Source organism: Vicugna pacos, chromosome 35 (genome assembly GCF_048564905.1).
Source record: "Vicugna pacos chromosome 35, VicPac4, whole genome shotgun sequence".
Classification (NCBI taxonomy): domain Eukaryota; kingdom Metazoa; phylum Chordata; class Mammalia; order Artiodactyla; family Camelidae; genus Vicugna; species Vicugna pacos.
Window position 1 is genome coordinate 23,701,930 of NC_133021.1, and position 19,530 is coordinate 23,721,459.

At 45.6% G+C, this 19,530-nt stretch overlaps 1 protein-coding gene across 18 annotated transcripts in view; it reads right to left on the minus strand.

Moving 5' to 3' along the window:
• Nucleotides 1–2,989: 2,989 nt before the first annotated feature.
• The window catches only part of KIAA1217 (KIAA1217 ortholog), a 669,685-nt gene continuing 653,144 nt past the window's right edge, over nucleotides 2,990–19,530 (minus strand). For 13 of the 18 annotated variants that reach the window (XM_072955360.1, XM_072955357.1, XM_015243243.3 and 10 more), the window contains 8 exons: nucleotides 18,778–18,961; nucleotides 15,562–15,725; nucleotides 14,720–14,884; nucleotides 11,570–11,689; nucleotides 7,690–7,767; nucleotides 5,976–7,577; nucleotides 5,332–5,454; nucleotides 2,990–4,626 (listed from right to left, as the gene is read on the minus strand). In XM_072955360.1, the coding sequence (XP_072811461.1) occupies nucleotides 4,132–4,626; nucleotides 5,332–5,454; nucleotides 5,976–7,577; nucleotides 7,690–7,767; nucleotides 11,570–11,689; nucleotides 14,720–14,884; nucleotides 15,562–15,725; nucleotides 18,778–18,961 (2,931 nt within the window). In that variant the 3' untranslated portion in view covers nucleotides 2,990–4,131. The remainder of the gene's footprint in view (nucleotides 4,627–5,331; nucleotides 5,455–5,975; nucleotides 7,578–7,689; nucleotides 7,768–11,569; nucleotides 11,690–14,719; nucleotides 14,885–15,561; nucleotides 15,726–18,777; nucleotides 18,962–19,530) is intronic. The other 5 variants (XM_072955356.1, XM_015243246.2, XM_072955368.1 and 2 more) reach the window with 3 other exon arrangements.

Consider the following 19,530-nt stretch of genomic DNA (forward strand, 5'->3'; position numbering starts at 1 on the left):
GGTGCTTTATACATTTTTACAGCTGTGGCCAAACCTGGGATGAAGGAAGTTGGATCTAGTGAGGACCGGGGCTTGCCATAGTCTCTTAGGGGATGTTCCAGAAATGACCATCAGGTGGCAGCAAGTGAACGGTTGTTTTCTAAGATGCCGCAGAACTCATGGGCGTCTTTAAGCTCTGGTGAACCTATGTGAGCCTCCCATCCCCTTCCACCAGGTTCCACAGAAGAGCATGGTCTTCCATGGTTTTAGCAGGTCCTGCTATGGACCCCCCAGTGTGTTTGTGTGGACTTTAATTCCTGTACTTCTTAAATTTTTATTGACTACTTCACACCACTATATAGTGCCAACTCCTCCAAGGATTATGCAGAAGGTGTTCAAATCAGGGCCCTTGATCCAGGCTTCCTGGAGAGAATATTCCAGGCAGAGGGAGCAACGTGTGGCTCGGGCTTGTCTGATGGGCAGAACAGATAGCAGGGCAGCTGGAGCAGGGTCGGGTGTGGGGGCTGAGGGGTGCGGGGTGCATGCAGCAGATGGTTTGAACTGAGGTGATGGGCAGGTAGCAGCCAGATCTCATTCGGCAGGAATGCCTTACTTTGGGGAGCGTCTCCTTGAGAAATTTTAGACGGATGAGGCGGATGGAGGTCACAGCTCCTTTCTCTGGGGTCACTCAGGGAAAGGACGTTCTTTCTCCAGGATCTGCAAGGTGTTTTAGACCTGGCGGGGCCCCTTCCACTGTGTGATTCTGTTCATTTGTGGAAATGAAGGATGTCTGATTGCAACCATCATAATAATGGCATTTTTATTCCTGAAAGTCTTCTTCCCTGACTCCATCTCCAGGTGAGCGAACTGTTTCTCGTGTGTAAAACATTCTCTCTTGGCTTTAGAAGGACTTTTAGGCATTTGTGAGAGGTTTTCTAGTTGTCACAGTGATGGAGGCAAAACTGGCATTTCGTGGATGCTGGCCTAGGATGCTAAGGGTCCTGTATTGAGTTCCCCTCCAGCAGGACCTGGTGGTAATGTTCCACCAGACATTTGCATAAGTGAAAAAACCTGTATATAATGATCTGCATCCAGAGGCCAAGTCTGTTTTACAAATAAGCTTTTTCACATGCTTAAAACAGGCAATAAAATCTTCAGGAATGTGTAAAACGAGGGAGAATTGTACTTTCTTTGAAGCTTTAAGCAGAGTCGTTCACTAATTTGGGAAAGTCACATCAGCCAACAATGTTCATGGGGTTGGTCTGTAAATGCAGCTAAAGCATTTGTCGCTAAATTCTGCTTATCTGGCGTGTGATGGCTTTGTTACAGTACCGTTAGGGCACTGTATTACATTTTGTTTGGAAACTAGGTGAGTAGGTAGGATATGTCATCAAGCATTTCATCTCAGAACACTGGGAACTTAAGAGGAAGTGTAGGATCAGGTGGGACTGAAGCCCCCCATCCACGCATTTCAAAAGCTTTCACTGAGGAGCTGAACTGCCCCCTCACGTCTGTGTCTGGGAAGCCTCTGGAAGCCAATTTCTGAGAAATGTCTCTTAGGGAGCGTTTGGGAGCCACTTACGTTGAGCCTGGGATCCGGACCTGAGAAGCAGCAGTTCAACCAGGGACCGGGAATGAAAAAACCGCCCACCCCGAGCAGAACGGTCAAGTGTTCGCCTCCTCACTCGGCCTCATCCCGGACGGGCGCCCTGCACTTCCCGTCTCTTACTCAGCCTGCGTGTTCTGCAGCGCCGTGGGGCGGGATGGCGGAGTAACTTTCTCACAGGGCTTTTGTGAGGATGAAAAGGCAGTATGTGCATAACACTGTAGCCCATCAGCAGGTCCGTAAAAGGCGACAGATGGCAGTTACTGTTGCTGTGTTCACAGACGCGAGGATTAGACTTCCCCACGTATGCGAGGCCATTAAACTAATTAAGCATTTTGTGTAAATCTAAGGTCTGCACCGTAAGCTCCCTTGCCTTCTTGGTGGAGTGCGCAGAGCATAGCTTGACCTTCCTGCCTCCAGGGTGAGCTTGTCTCGTAAGTGGCTCTGGAGCCCTGGCAGAGTCTGGGATTTTTTGTACCTAAAGAGTGTTAAGATAATGAGCTTCCTTTCTATTGCTTTAACTTTGTATCTATCTGAGATGGGGGATGTTCACTAAACTTCCTGTGGTCATCATCTCATGATGTTTGTAAGTCAGATCACCAGCCGCAGACCTTAAACTTGTCACAGTGCTCTATGTCAATTACATTGCCATGAAACTGGACAAAAAAGGGGGCAGAAAAGGATGACTTTCCTGTGTGTCCTGAAACATGTGATTATAATTAATATAATAGGTTAAGACATACATTTCTGGTGAAGGCATCCCAGCTCAGGAAACTGGAAGTTTTAAGAAAATCAACAATCAGGTGCTAAAGTTACAGTAATATTTGTAATTTACATCAAATCAAGTTAAATATTTGGTGGGGGGGGACAAAAAATAATGGTAAGTGGGTTCCTGAGATTTCTTGTAGTCAATTCATAATCTTGGTATTATTTTTACCAGCTTTTCTCATGATTTTTAAAAATGAATACGTACAGTGTAATGTTAGCTAGCATATTTTCCTCTAGATCAATAATTTTTTTTAATTGAGAACTCAAAAAAAAAATCCTCGTGATAAAGGCATTTTATTTCTATTTTACTTCTACTGGCAAGTAAACAAAAGGCAGAATAGTAAGAATTCATCTGGTAAGTGAGGTTGGAAACTTGCCATCAGCCAAACCTTGGTAAGCCACCGAGAAGAGAGTTGGCCAGTTTCACGGGAAGGAACTACCCTTCCAAAGAATTTATCAGAAACTCACCACGAGTCACCCCGGAGCTTTCAGAAAAGTTGAGCTTTCTGAAAAACCAGTTTGTGTCTGGTTACATGTTTACTAATCAAGCCCTCAAAGCCAAAACTGAATTCAGTAACAGTTATTTAACGTTTGTTCTTTGCCTAGAAATTCGTTATAAAAACAAGGCACAAAAAATAATAAGCATGCAGCCCTTTATTTAGTTTTGCAAAGTCTCTGCTTATAGTTCTGTATTTTACATGACTGTGTTATACAAATACATTTATTTACAAAAACACTCTAGCTGTGCAAACTTGGTGCTTTTTAAAAATGTCCGTGAAGTCCCATTTCTGCCCTTCCCAATATATGTTTTTAAAGCATGCATAAAAATTAACTTTGGTGTGGGAAAACTACTCTGTGTGCTATCACATACAGTACTTTTGGTGTCTATTTATATATTTACAAAAAAAGTTACCAGTTTACAGAACCGTACAGAAGTGTACATTTTAAAATCCACAATGCAATAGTGTGGGTTACCATGTCTCACAAAACAAAGGATTTAGATACTGCAAAAGAAAACTAGAGAATCCCAACATGTTTTAAAAAAAGAAAGAAAAGCAAAGAAAACTAGCTTGCTTGGGCTGGCAAATGATCATACATAGTTTTCATGGCAGTGCAACAGGGTTGATAATTGCTTTCTACATGTGCCTTTGTTGGCCTGTGTGGAATTTCACTAGCTTACTGTCTAGCACGCTACTTCCAAACGTACAATGCTACAGTATCAAAATGTTTTGGCAAAAAAGATCTTGAAAGGAACCATGAAGTTTTGACAAAAATAGAAATCTGTAATAAAGCTAAATAACACTAAAATAAAAGGAAATATTATAGTATCTGTTTTACAATTTGTATAGTCACACTTGTGTATTTCTCTGTTCACTTCTAGTCTCCGTAATGAAAAATATTTTTATACAAAACATACTAAAATTCTGGAATCATACATGTTTTACATGCTTAGTACATCTTTTTTTTTTCCTGTCTCACGCACACCTTTCTCTCTCGCCAAACTCTCTTTTTGTAACACATGCTTACTTCATATAACAGGTATTGCATATAGACAGTAAATGCTATGTAATTATAATAGCAACAAAGTAAAAAAAAAACTCAACAAACAAGCTTTATGGAAATCTATTAATCCAGTATTTAGCACATACTTAGCATTAAGCCTCAAACAGTACAGCAATATGTTACATTCTCTTGTGAAAACAGTTGCCAAAGACTGTTTAAAAAAATTTTTTTTCCTTAAATGTAACTCCGACTTGTGCCTAATAGGATTTTGGCCTTTAAGAGGTTTCCTTTGCTGTGGATGGGGTGGCTTTGCTTGAACTTCCATTCTGTGCCTTGTAGCTGGTGAGGCTAGGAGTATGGATGGTCCTGACGCTCTTGGCACCTTGATTCAGTGAAGTGGGGGAGGCGGGGGAGGGGGGGGAGGAGGAGGAGGCAGGAGGGGCTGCTCGGCCATTTTGAGTCTGCAGTGAGAATGAGAGATGGTGACCTTTACCTGTATGAGTGGGGCTCTGAAACTTTAAGGAGCCATTAGAGACAGAGGGGATGAGGGAGGCAGAGGGAGCAGATCGTCCTGTTTGGGGGCTGAGAGGGTTAGAAGGAACCGATGGTTTAGTAGCAGGTGGATTAGGGAAGTTAGAGCTGTCACCACTAGAAGAAGGCAGAGAACTGCTTTTCCCAGAGCTGGGAGAAAGGGCTGGAATCTTAGAAGCAGGTAAGGAGGGGAAAGCAGGCTTACAGTCCCCACCAGCTTTCTTAGCACTTCCATTAGCCTGCAAATAAAGATGGCGGGAGACAGTTCGTCAGGAAGCTGGTAACACCATCAATCCACAGGGCCTGGCAACACAGCCCTTCTGAGAATCATTCAATGAGACATCAAACCAAACCAAACCATTCAAGGCCTGAGCTAAGTCTCGTGGTGCTGTGCTGGACCTGGCAGGAACCCCCAAAGTGCAGAGCTGAGGATGTGCAGAGCAGAAAAGAAGGAAGAACACACTTGGGAGAACAGGCACACCCTCCTGCTCCCATCTCTGGGTGCCGGGTGGGCCATGCGGGGGGTGTTACCAGGTGGGGTGGGGTGGGGCATCGTGGCGGAGAGTAAAGGGGCCTCCAGTGTGATGCAGTCAACACACGTTAGTACTGGTGACTTTCAGGGCAGTTTGTCTGTCTTGGTCTCCCAAGGTGTTCTGATGAACCACTATGCTCCCCCAGGTAAAACCAACTGGCTTGCCACCTCATGTTAACAGGTCAACTTTGGCGTCACAAAGTAAAAGATGTTGTATTATTGCAAGCATGCAAAAGCGTGGTGAGAAGTTCAACAAAGGCTTTTAGACTTTCTTCATGGCCCCCAGATCCAGGGTGTCTACGTAAACTGGATCTTACAAAGAAAAACGCAATATTTGGTATAAACTAAGTCAGCGACTTGCTTCTTAAGCGCAAAGAGTGTCCATCCGAAATCGGGGTTAAGGTAAAACTACCTGACGATATTGGCGGGGATCCTGCAGTTTGGACGGCTTGCCGGGTTTGTCCAGGCTTCCGGGTCTGTTCTTGGAGCTCATGGGAACAGGCATCCTGCTCGTCTGCGGGGTCCCACTGGAGCCCTGTGGGAAGGAGCAGCGAGAGGGGGGACAGAAAGGATGCTCGTGAGCAGACTGTCACCGAGGCCGCCCCACTGTGTGCAGAGAAGCTCAACGTGAGAAGCCACAGCCCTACATGCAGGACAGATCTAGGAGACGGACATCAGGAGACACCACTGAGGTTAATTCGAAGAATCAAACAGAATAAAACTGCTCCACTACTGATCAAACGGATTTTAATGTGAGTATCAGAGCAATCACTTCAACAGCAAATCCTTGCGGTTTTCCCAACACCAGTCAGCCACAGAGGTAAAAAACAGAGTCGATTAGCTGTTAGACACCTAGTTGTTGTTGTTTGGAAGGCGAGGGAGAAAGTGTGAGAGAGAGGGATCATGGTGAACAGACAAAAAAACAAAACAAAACAAAACAAAACGAGCCACCTGAAAGGAAGCAAGTAAATCACAAGACACCTTTTGCTAACGGTGATTATGGCAGATTTAAAAAAAGCAGCTGGTTCTTTTCACTTTTCCATCAGACCAAGATACCTTACGTGAGGCTGAAGGAATAGACGAGGGGGGCTCTAGGGCAGTGGGAACTTCATCCGGGACTAGCAAGGACTGGGGACCGGCCCCCTGGACCCTGTGGGAGGAGCTTGCAACAGAATCTCTGCTGGAAAAACACGAGGTATCAACTAGGGCTCTGGGACTCATCTCACTGATCGTGTTTTCCAACTGTTTGATGGTCTGCTCCAGGCTGTCCAACGTTCTGTAGGTGTTTTTTCTGATTTCATCAGTTCTCGAAATCAGAGCCGTGCTCTCCAGACGGGGCTGCTCTGGTCTCCCGAGCAGATTCTTAGGGCTGTCTTCAGATGGAGATCTGCTGATCTCAAATCGCTTGGCTTCCTTGTGCTGCTTCAAAGTGCCGTCCTCCTCCTCCTCTTCGTAGACCACCACCTGCAAGGTCTTCTTCCCCGTCTTGGTTCCCGTGCGAATGGCTTGGGTGAGAGCGGCGAGCTGCTTCTTCGGGAATTTGAATTTGAACTTTTTCTTGGGGCTTTCAGACTGGTCATCAGTCACGTCCCCCTGGTTTTCTGAGCTTAGAGAATCGATTTGGCTGAACTTGCTCGGCTCAGTTTTATTCACCTCCTGTCCTCCTGACAGTCCGGTCTCTGCTGAAAGGAAGTGTGGCTGTAATTTACTCTCAGCCTGCGGCCCTGATCCGAGGCTGCCCGAGACAGCCTCCTTAGGAGCCTTTTGGGAAGTGTTATTCTGGACCACAGGATCTCCATTCTCCTCCTCTTCCTCTTCCTCTATCTTTTCCTCCGTCATCATTCTCTCCAGTTCCTCATCGCATTCCTCAAATATGGTTGAAAGTCTCTTATATGCAGACCGGATGTCCATGGGTTCGTCAAAAATGATGATCACAGGTTTCTTGTCGAGGCACACGACCGGCTCTTCACTTTCAGTGCCTTCTTGCGGGGAAGTCGCCTCTTTTTTGGCATCAATGTTGACTGTCTGTACATCTCCTCCCTGTTTGCTCACTATATCTCGGACCTCTCCACTGGAGAGAACTTGGACGGCGGTTTTGGTGATCATGAAGGCAATGTTGTCGGTGGTTGCATTTTCCTCAGTGGGAGAACTTGTTGTTGATTCCCCATCCTCATTAGGGGTCCCGTTAGCATGCCTTGCTCCCTTGGGTCTTAAGATAACTTGGCCAAACTCTGTCACAGGAACCTCTTGGTCTTGCGTTTTGACATCACGAATCGTCGATTCAGCTGATCTAGTGGGAGAGGGAAGGTGGCCCTTATCTGTATTTTCTTGTCCTTGCTGACTCCCCCTCTTCGTCTTCCCGTAATTCATCTTCTGATTCTCAGTGTCAGAAACAGGATACTGCAGCCCTGGGATCGTAGGTCCTTTGTTGATTTCATCTTCTAATGAACTAACACCAGAGAAACTAGAATTGACCTTAGACACATTTTTCTGGGAATAGTTTCTACCGTCTCTAAGCAAACTCTTGGTGGAGATGGAATTTTCCTTCACGAAGATGTCAGTTTTGTATTCTGATGTTCTCGGTGCATCAGAAATACTGTTCTCCATTCCTCTGTCCCACTTCGGATGGTCACTAGGTGTGAGAGCCCCTGCGGGAACCTGGGAGGGAGGGTGGAGGAGGGAAACCACAGATAGTGATCAGAAGCGGATCTGCAAAGGAAGGGCATGAATCTACACGGTAGCGGTTGGAACACACGTCTGGTGAACTCACCTTCCGGGATTCCGCTTGGGGGCCGTTTTCATATTCAACATCAGATTTCCGTACATCTTCATGGAAAAATTCCAAATTCTGGTAGAACAGCGTAGGACATGTTACTCCACAAAACCACATCCCCCCCAAGTGGACACTATACCTAGACTGTTCCTTTAATTACACTTCCAAAACATGCGGGCCAAGCACATTTGTAACACACCAGTCCAAAGCCTACAGCTCTGTTTACCTTGGTTTGCTTGGTTCTCCGACTTCCAAAAATGCCCTGTGTTTGTACAAGATGAAAATCTCAATTAGCCAAATATTTCAAGGATTTGACACTGTGTTGGGAGGAGCAGTTAAGAGAATAAAGGGACGGGTTCTGTACCAGCACGTCCTCTTTTCAACATCTGACTGTGAGCTTAGCAGACTCTAAAACCAGAAGAGTAGGGGCGGGGGCATTGCTGGAAGCACACCTGTATCAGCAGGCAGATTTTGATTCTAACCCAGATCTGCCACTGAACTGTGTTATTATTTTTAGGCAAGTCCTTTCACATCCTTCCTGGGCCTCAGTTTTCTTGCTTCAAGGAAACTAGACCAGGAAAAGTTTTGCATCTCTGCCGGCTAGTTATTTCAGTTTCATCTCTGCTTCTTTTATGGGAATTTTCCTATAAGAGCTCTGCATTGGTTGGGTGTGGTACTTGGAGATAGGGAAAAAAAAAACCCACATTATTTTTCCCTGGTTGAATCACAGATTGGAAAACATACTTGCAGTTTGTACTTGCACTTGCCAAGTAAAGTGTCAAAATAACCTTCATACTAATAATAGCCAAGATGATCAAATCCAAATGCAGAGTGACAAGGCTGTCAAAATGTCATCTAAACAATTTACAGAACAGAAATTTGAGACTCAAGTGGAGACTGTGACATCATGCTTCAGCTTTGATTCTCTGTGTGCTCTCATGCAGAGGGAAGATGCATTTCTGAGGGCTCTCACCAGGATTCAGAAGGTAAGAACCCAGCCAGCAGGGAGGACCAGGCATGGAAGGTGCTCCCCCAGGAAGCACGGCCTTTTCCGGCATGGGTTGGACCAGTAGCCTCGGGCCCCTGCCACAAAGCTATCACTAGCCATGCCCTGTCACTTCCAAGGCACAGCTGTCCTTTCTTCTTGCTGCAGAAGCCCAAGAGGAAGAGGTGAGAGCAGAATGGGACACGATCCCAAGAAGGCTGTTGGGTTAAAGCAATGACAACATGACGAAGCACAAGAACCCAGCACAAGGACCCAGGCCCCACCGAAGACAAGCCAGAGCCAGCCTACTGCCCGGTTAGAAAGGGAAAGAATGTTCGTACACATTCGGGAGTAACACACACAGACAATGCCAGTATTAATCACGGACACCGAGGTCCTATTTTTAACCTCCTCTCGCCCCCCACCCAGCACCCCCAACCAGGGCAGTAAGATTCCGCTCCTGCAGTTGAACAACATAATCTCTTTTGTGGGATTTTATGTTTAGATTCAACAACCAAGGCATCAAGTAAAAGGTTATAAGAAGAAACAGAAATGAGGTTTCGGCCTGAAGTTTCCACTCCAAACAGGGAGTTCGCGGAGGTCGAACTAGGGCCTGAGTGTGAACCGATCCTCGAATCAAAGGAGGAACTGGCATCAGCTGATATTCTTACGGGGGGTTAGGGCTTGGCATCCGACCTGATTGGCCGAGGCTGGGTGACACCATCGTTAACTATTTCAGGTGCCACCCAGCAATATATGGACTTTAAACTGGCTCTGGCAGCAGGAATACTCCATCAGGGAAGTCACTAAGAGAAACATGTCAAGTTTAGCCTCCATGTGATCTAGCATTTTTGGCCCTGGGCTGGAAAAATGAAGGCGTGAATCAAAGCAAGCACGTTAACTTTATCCAGGGTCACCTGTTCACAACTGTCATGTAGTCTCAGACAGTCTTAGACAGTCAGGTCACTGCATGAGAGCTGATTAAACCTCTTTAATATCTGTTCTTAGGTCCTGAGATTTGGGTTGTTCAGACAACTGGTAAAGCAAGGACAATATGCATTTGGGCAACAAATCAAAATCAGAGACATAAGTTACAGAAAAATTGCATAAGAGTAAGTACTAGGGTAGCACTTGATGATGAGAGGAGAAAAACTCCAAGAAACATTTAATTTACAGAAGAGCAGAGGAATAGCCCAGGAAGAGGTTAATAATGACAACAATTTGGGGACAAGTCTGAGTCACGGTTCTCATGATGTGCATCAATCTACTGAGTATAATTATCCAGAACAAGCACCTGTAATTCAACCTAGTGTCTTAATGCCCCAGGATCGGGCACTCAGTACAGACCCGCTCAGTATCTGATGGACCCTTGATGGAGATAAATGTCATCGATGCAATATGGATTTCTAATCACAGGGCAAGAAATCCCACACAACTTTTCAGCAAGCGAGCAGAATTCTACAATGACTGTCTACAGAGGGGTCTCTGAGAAGTTCCCGGTCAGTATTTTAGAAGACACAGTCTCACTGGCCCGAGTGTGTCATGTAATATGGGACAGGCCAGAGCCTTCTATGAGTTGGTTTTAATAAAGCCACATAAGGCAATACGACAGATTGAAAAAGTAATGTATTTCCAAGGTGACTGTCACGGGTTCAATTCACAGCAATAGGAGGCTTTCTTCATGAGAAAGATTTAACAATGACAATCTCCAACCTCCCCAGGTGCGGGGAGAGGGACCCCCTTATCACCTGGCTAACAGTCTCATTTGCCAGGTACGTGGCGCAGACGGGGTTTACACGAAGGCCCTGTGATGGTGTGAGCCGGGGGAGGGGGTCAGCCTCTGCGGCGGGGCTGCACGGCTGGGAGCGGAAAGCCCCTGGACTGCATCTCTTGAAGGAACGTGCTAGAACAGACCTCCGATTTTGTGCTCCTGTATCTCCTTCACTGGGCTTACTTATGCCTGGACTGAGGTACCCACTTGGAGTAGCTCCTGGGCTACCTTGTGGCTGATCTGTTTGGCTTTACTTAAGGGAAGCTAAAACCTTTGAATTCTGAGATACAAGTTCCTGGCCGGAAAAAAAAAAAAAAGTTAAGCCTTGAATTGGTCATTATAAGCATTTTATCCTGAAATTTAGACAGAGGCTTCAATCAAATAAGATGGCTCTACATCCCAAAATCACAAAAGCTCGAGATCCAACTTAACAACGTTGAAGTTCAAACCTTCAGGCTAACGTCCTTTCCCTAAAGTACTTAAGTCATGACAGTGACCTTTATTTCAGAGCTTGGACATCTGTTTTGAAACCATGAGAGTGGTACCCAGTACAGTAGCACTAAAACTATACCGAACTTCCTATCTTGGGAGGTACACTTCGAGAGTTCCTATTAGTAACACAAACTCTGGCATCCTTGAACATGTGTGCAAATACATATGTGTGTGTTTCCACCAAGGCACCTGTGGATGGTGGCGAGGATACAGCTCTGCTGGCACCTAAAGCTTTCACCTGCTTTTAACGTAGATGTCTTTGGTCCAGAAGAGAAGTTAAACATTAGAATAAGTGCGACCTACATGGTTAACGTTTCCATTTTTTCTCTCCCCAGAGTTGTTCTGGAAAACCTTGAAAGGTGCATGTATATCTTTGGTTTGGGAGGAAAATGCCTAAATTCCGCATCTATAATTGTATGCTGTGCACAGGAACACAGCGCCCACTCTGGAAACCTGAACCAGATATCTCTGGTGAAACCCCAAACTGTGTCTCCATTAGTTTGAAGGAAAAAAAAAAAAAAGGAGGAAACGGAAAAGTCACAGAGGCTCGAGCACAGGAGTGGTGTTAGTGTCAGAGCAAGGAAAGAAGGACGGGCCACTGGGTGGCAAACGTGTAACTGCCACGTTACCTTCTTCTCCTTGGGTGGAACTGCGGCCCCCGGCCTAGTGTCTTTAACGTGACTGTCAGCCCGGGACTGCTCAGCATGACTGTTTGAATTTACATCCATAAGGGGACACTTCTGGAATGCCTAAGGAATTAAAATACTTAGGTTAACAGGGATCCGAGTGTAGCAAGAAGGTCAGAGGGAACAGACAGGGAATCTGGAGGAATTTCCCATCCAGACCCAGGCCCATCCTGCGCGAGGGCCAGGGAGGCAGTGCCCTAAAAACCGGCTTCCCGTTTGAGTTCAGGCTGGCAAAGCCCGGGGCAAAGGCTTCTTTATTTCCTGGGCCACACCAAGATGAACTGGAAAAGAATGCCCTTTCTTCCTGTCCGCGTGAAACTGATTTGCACTTAGTAGGGCTTCTCTTAAAGGGCTTTGACCTTTAAAAAATGCTAAATATGTAAATGAATTCAGACAAAAGGAGACGCTATCCTTCTTTTCTCTTCATTATTTTTTTAACCACTTTTATTGAGATTGTAGATAAAAGGGCACAAGATATTGCAAACCTTTAAACGTTAAAATGAAAGTAATCCTTAACAATTAATTGTTAACAGCCACAGATACTCCCATACTCTGAGCTGTTCTGAGGCTCATGTAGGATCAAGTGAGGCTCTTTAGCAGATGTATGATTCTGAGCGGCCTGGGAGCTGCCTGACCCGCCTAGACTTGTCTCTGAAAACTAACGATTATAGTTACAGGCACCTATGGCCGCTCACGGGGACACTGAGGGGGGGGGGGCTGGGTCTCAGACACAGAGGGCATCAGCTGTGTCTACAGGACAGATAGGGAGTCACAATGTATATGATCCTTAGAGCTGGAGAGACGGTAACCCAAGCCCCAAAGTTTCTTGAAATCAGGCTACATGACACCCAATTAAAAACAAAAAACACAAAAACTACTGCTACCCAGGTCTCACCCAGAGAATAAAGTCAGACTCTCCACGCTGCAGGACTTTCTTTTCAACTCCTCAAGGTATTCTCATGTGCAGGCAGGATTAAAGGTCAGTTATTTAAATGAATAATTTCAAATAATCACCTTATATTTTCTTAATGTCAAATACTGTCTTTTTTTTTTCAAACAAATATTATTATTTGGAAACAACTGCAGGCAGAAGGAACCACCCACGCCCTCCCCAAGGGAACATGTCAGCAGCGATTTTAAAATCAGAGCGGAGCAGAAGCCTGGACCTTCCACAGCCTGCTCTTCCCCGGCTCTGCTGACTGACTCCCTGTTCCCGCCGTAGACACCCCGGTCCTCGCTGGCCCTGGAGATGCCCAGGGCTTTGCTTACTAGGGCTACTTGCCATCTCCGTGGGTTGTCAGACCCCGGGTTTTGCAGTTTCTCCTGATGCCTGATGACACGGAGCAGGACAGTGGTTCCGCAATTACTCAGGGGGCTGCAGCTGTTCCCTGTCCTGCCTTGGCGGGAGCCGGGGTGGGGTATAGACAGAGCCCACAGAGCCGCTGGCTGACTCCCTGATGCAGCAGGTTGGGCCCTCCCCGCAGCAGGAAGGGGAACAAGGTTGCGTTAGGGTTAGAGCGCTTCACTCACGCTGGGACCCAACCACCACGAATGTGACAAGAAGCCAGATACTCTGCCCTTTGAGAAGCCTTCAGTCAAAGAAAGCGTCAAAGATTTTTCGACTTCGATGGGAGGAAAGAGTCTCAGGTGATGGGCTCTCAGTGTCTGGAACAAATGAGTGACTTCTCTTGAGGGCTAGTGCAGGGTTGTTCACAAACCTAAAACCTACAGTTCTTTGATGATTAGTGGTTGTTCACCTTTCACAGGTTACAAAGCTTGTTTCACATTATCTAGTGCTTTCTCATCCATTTGAACCAAACCGGGCCGTGATTTATTTACACCATGATTTATTTATTATTTATACTTTATTTGTTATATATACCATAATTTGGGGGCAAATGCTATCATGACTGGCCCCAGCATCTGCCTAACACAGCTTAGGACCAGCATCAAGTAGCCTTGACACACTGGTATCTGAGTCAGAGGGTCCTCACTGGGTAACTGAGTGATGGAGACCGCCATGCTCCCAACTGTTTCATGAGTCACTAACTTTCTAAATCTACAGTTCCTAAGAATGAAATTCTCCAACTCATTTAAGCACACTGTTTGATGTGTCGGACCAGCCTGAGTTTTAATGGGTCTGGAAGGGCTCGTGTGTGTGACAAATCAACCAGCAGCTCTGTTTTCCCTGGAAAATCCAAGCATCTCAATGTTGGCAGTTATCACCATGGAGAGCAGATGGGGAGAGCTGGGGTGGGGATGACATGGTTTGAGAACTCTCTCCACTCCACATGAAGAATGCAGATCCCAGGGCATGCTCAAAACCATTGGTACACTGGTGAATGTGTTTTGGAGCCATAGGGAGGTAGTGATCTGATAATCAAATGGGCAAAAATATCCTACCTTAATTCATGGATCAAAATGAAATACTCTATGAACAGACTTGGGTCTGGGACTTGTGTTTATGACTGATTAGACAAGTTCTTAGAATGAACACCTTGGGCAGAGTCACACCTGTGACGTGAATGTGGGTGTAGCCCTGTACCCCATCCTCAAGCCTATGGGTGGACGGCGACAATTTGTTAACAAATAAAAACCTAAAAATAAATATTTCTCAAAGAGACCACAGAAAATGGGAAACAAAATCATCCAGCTTTTCAGAATACTTAAAAAAAGATGAACGGGCACTTGGCCTGGAGGACAGGAGGCCACATGATTTCAGGTCTATCAGCCCAAGAATGAAAGCCAAAGAATGGGACCCCACGTGAAGGCAGAGACTGGTAACACTGAAAGAAAGGAAAGAAAGTTCTACCAGCCAGAGCTAAGGAAAGCTTGCAATCGGTTTTTCTGTATAAACTTCCCGAGTTGTTTTGTGCAGCGGTCATTTCCTCACACACGTCTTAAAGGCACCCAAGAGCCTAGTTCAGCGCCATCTTGGAAAAGTGGTGGCCGAGGCCAGAGAGGCAGCTGATACATCCCGGGTGCACGGGGCTCGCTTCCAGCCCTTTCTAGCTTGGGAATCTGTGAGAGACGCAGCCAGAGTCCCAGACAGGAAGGGCAGGGAGCCACGGTCAAGTCACCTCATCCACATACCTGGAGTTCCGCCATTATTTTGTCTCCTTCTTCCTCCTCCTCCTCGTCCTTTGAGGAGGAAGCAGTGGCAGGTGGTGGCGATGGGGTCCAGGCCAAAGCAGGCTCCTCAGTGGGACACTTGGTGGCTCTAGCCTGCGGGCTTGCTCCAGCATCTTCACTGCTTATCTGCACAAGATTCAGACCAAAAGATACTGGCTTAACACCCCCAGCGCAGGCAAAAAGAGAGTCAGATCACAATCCAGCACACATTCCCTCACGGTCCGCTGCACTGGCTTCCCAGGTTACTGAGCTGGAAGGCTATTTTGTCCACTTGCATTTAGTTTCGGTTTTTCTTTGCCCATGCTGTCACTTCGGTGCATGGATTGAAGAATTATAATAAAACTGTAACTCCTCAACTTCAATTTCTTTAAGAAAGGCCCTCCTTGGAGACCGTATTTTACATTTAACATAAAAGACAAAACTTGCCAAGTTAAGTGGAAGTTAAAGCTCGCTGAACCTCTTTCTGTATAGATTCCCTGACCGTGTCAGCTAGTCTCAGTTACCTCTGTGAGGCGATCTTCCTTTTGCTTCCCCCTCCGATCCCCATTTTCAATCTTAGGATGCTTTGCTGGGGAAGTAGCTGGGGAGCACAGCTAAAAGTCAAATAGGGCTACAGCTCCTGGTGCTCAATCTAGTCCAATAACACTGGCTGACATTTTCCATCTGTAGTGCATCCTTGGAGATTTATTCTCCACTTCTCTGCCTGGCTACTTTTTAAGGTTCTCAATGAGAGCAGAGAAGACTTTGTCTGAGGGCATCATCTGAACCCAGAGACTAGTTTATCAGGGCTTAACCCGTCAGACCTTAGCAGCAATGTTCTCCTTCCTGCTGGTGTAGACCACGTCGCCGGACCTCGTGGTGGTGAGCCCCGATCCTGGCAGGTAGCTCCGCCGTGGTGGCGGGGGAGGAGGTGGTGGGGACTTACCCCCCAGCTTGTCTGAGTCCTGTTCTGAATTTGGAGAGTCTTCTGGAAGACAATGTGTCATTGCAAAAATCATCTTTCAAGATGATGTCCAGAAAGTCCAGTGTAGTTCTATAAACTCAGACTTAAAATTTACTTCTCTGTTCTCTCCATAGTATAACAATGAAAGATAAAGACCCCGAAGCCTGACTGGTTTGAAGTCCCAGAAAGGCCCTGCGCAAGTTTATTAACTGCTCTCTGCCTCAGTTTTCTCATCTGTTAAATGGGTATGCTAATTATATCTTTGCCACTAGGGTGTTGTGAGGATTCAGTGGTTTAATATACATAAAACATTTAGAATAGAGCTTGGCTTATAGTAAATGCTATGCAAGTATGACCTGTTATTATTAAGTAAATTTCTTGTTACCCAAAAAGTTGGTGTTACTTGGAGAAATGAAAGATCGAGGCCTAAAGGCAAATCTAGGGGTCCCTGCATAGTCTCCGGGGCCTTCATCCCTAGTCTGGAAAACATCATCCCTAGTCTGTTAGTAGGAAGGATTCATGCTGAGGATGTTCGAGTAGAATCTGGCCCAGGAAGAGCCAGAAGGGAGGGGAGACAGATGGGGTCAGAGAAAAACATCGGAGAAAGTGGATTTTTTTCTTCGGTCATGGTTATACGGTTAGAAAAGGCTCTCTGCTAATGAGCGAAGGCAGCAAACACAGAAAGGAGGGATTAATAAATTTAGTATTGACACCAAAGGTTAGGAGAGGCAGCCAGGTGCTGAGTTTCCCCCAGAAAAAGGCATTTTTTTACCCAAAACTCAAACAGCTCCATTCCTTCATCAACATCCCTCACCCCTGCCGGTTACTAACCCTCTACCCAAGTGCTCACAAAAGCCGTGAAACCAGCAATGTGGGATTGAAGCTTCCAGCTGGCCTTTGTCCCAACTCTGGGGATGCAGTCTGGCCTCCTGGGAGCATGTTTGTCTTTTCTGAGCAGCTGAGACAGTTGCTTAGAGCAAGTGCTTGAGGACTTTCTACTCAAAGTTGGAATGAAGACTTGGGGAAGTCATCAGGGGGATCCACCAGTGATTCTGTGTAGCAGACAGTCCCTGTCCCATGCAGAGGGTGGCTCGTCCCTGGGCCAGCAGGCCAGCCTCAGGATGGCTGCCTCTGGGGATGGGCACAGGCCGAGGGCCCCTGGAGGTGGGCTCCAGTCTCCCGTTCATATGTAATGACACAGGTTCCCTCTATACCCAGCTTGATGCAGGCTCCTCTGACCCCTTTTTTCCACTAGGCCCTGCCCTTGGTCTGCTGAGCCTAGTTTTAACAAAGACTCTCAGGTTGGTTTAGCAACCCCCCACACCCCCGTCTTGACCTCTGGCCTTCATTCATTCCTTACCCCTGACAGCTACGCCCTTGGCCTGCCGTTAGCTGCCGTTAGCAAGACCCCCCTCTCCCCCGATATGCGGCACCCAGAGTGGAGTTCAGTTTCTCTCTCATGGCAATAGTCTTGAAAAAAGCCTTCTTTACTGTTTGAAAACATATGTCTCGGTGAATATTTTTGCTTTAACCCTGAGGCCACAAGTCCCCAAATTCTCAACTGATTTTTGGGGACCATCCATCCTTTCCAACAGGGAAGTATCTGAGATCTAAGTACTCAGACAATTCACACAAAAGGAAATACAAATGGTTTTTAAAAACCCCAAGCTTAGAATTTTACCTTGTTAGTAAGGAAAAATAAATAAAAGCGGTAACACCCATGACAAAAAAATAAAAATAACAGAAATCAGCATTTACAGACTTACACACTTCTGGTGGGCTATATATGACATTCTATCAAGAAAGAACTGAGGCCATCAATTAAAAAAAAAACAGAGAAAGAAAACAACAGTAAGAACACTTGAAATGAGTAAAGATACTGGAGAGTAAGTTAAAAAATAATGTATGCAACATTTTTTAAATCTGAAAGAATAAAAAGCCCAAACGAGATTAAGTTAAAAAAAATGTAATGTGATTATTTTTGTTGTGCAATCGTGGGAAGCAAAAATGATCACTGATTTATAATTTATTTATGATTATAAGACATCAAAGGACTAGATGAGAAAATTAATAATGAGAGGAACCAGAATTAGGCCAGAGAGACACCCTAATGAGGTAGATCATTTTATCCGCTGGAATTCCTGCCTGCGAACTTCGGGAGAAAAGCCATCTTTGTGAGAGCAGAGACACATCTCCCATGTCCAGGCCTTGTCTGACCCTCCAGGGCCCTGGACAGGCCTCATACAGTTAGCAGGTGGGAAAGGAGGTGAAAAACTCAGCATAGACTGAGGGGGAACGTTTCAAAGAGTGATGTTTTAGAGCAGCTGGGGGAAACAGAAATTTGGGAGGAGAGTGTTACACCGGTCATTCCACATTCACACTCCTTGCCAGGCAAGTCAAGATGGTGATTCTTTTTCAAATTAATTTTAGTCACTGCATAAGACATCACTGAATGGGACTCTGAGAAACACTGGGTGCAAGTAAAATAATGTCTTTTTTTATAATTTTAAGATCAGAATAAGGCACGTGGTTTGTAATTGGTTGAAGATTAAGTAGGTTTTTTTAACAGCTATTTTATACTGTTATTGACACATTGATACTTAATTTCCATAGTTTAGTTGGTTAAATATACCATCTAATAATTTTGATTTAAAAAATGCAGTTTGGCCTTATGATCTAATATGCCCTTGGGAGCTCATAAAAGCTGGCATTTTCTTTCTGCAGCCCGTGAAAAGCTCTCCATTTAAACGCAGGCCTCATATTCTCCCAGCTGGTGCTGTGAAGGGTCATAAACTCGTAGAAAAGGCAGAAGCTGGGACTCTGCCTTTTTCCTTAGTGGACATTGTTCTAGAATCCTAACGCAGAACACGGCTTCCCTACTGTGGTTATAGTTAAAAAGTAGGAGTGAGGCTCGAGGGACACCTGAGGCTCTGTTTTTCCAATTAAAAATTTTTTTTAATTTATAAGATTCTTAGGAAGTGAGAGATTGGTCCCGTTGGCTGGCACATGCCGACGTGGGCAGCACCACACTGCCCGAGGGCAGCGAGTACATGCACTCGGTTAGTACCTCGGTTACCTGAAAGTTCTAGCTTGTCTCCTAGAGCATCGCCCTTTGGCTGTGGGCCCGAGGCTGGCGGCATCTCCAGGTTTGGAATTGACTTCATAATATTGGCTTGAGCTTCCTCTAGGAGCTTCTCAAACTCTTTCCCATTATAGTGGTCCAGATTTTGCCTCTTCTCCTCCCACTTCCTTTCTGCTTTCTGAAGGACAACAGCAAGTGAAGAAAGTTTAAAAGCCAGCTGGAAAGGCTAGTTGATAGTCCGGAGATTTCATACCGGGGTAGGGGAAGCGTAACACGGTTAGCGCGTTGGTAAAATCATGCTCCGGTATCCGAGCCCAGGGACATGTCTGCACATCAGACAGACCTGACCCGTGCTGTCTGCTGCGCCTCTATAAACAGGCTGCCACGGAAGCCCAAGTGATTTCCATTTGCAGAGAAGCAAGCTCAGAAATCCCATCATCCATTCATCAAATTATTACTGAGCACTTACTATGTACCTCTACCAACGCCCATGGAAAGAGACACAAAGATGCGCTCGCAAAGGTATGGATCCTGTAACTCTTTTCCTACATTCAGTTTTCATCATAGAGATGTTCAAAGAGAGAGAAACCAACACCAAAACACTCACTGATATCAGTTTACATCATATATAGATAAAATAGAAAGTTCTATATATTTTGGGGGTAAAAATATAAAATTATGTATATTTTGATAAAATACATATTTGATAATATACATTTATTTGGTAAAATATATCTTTCATATTTT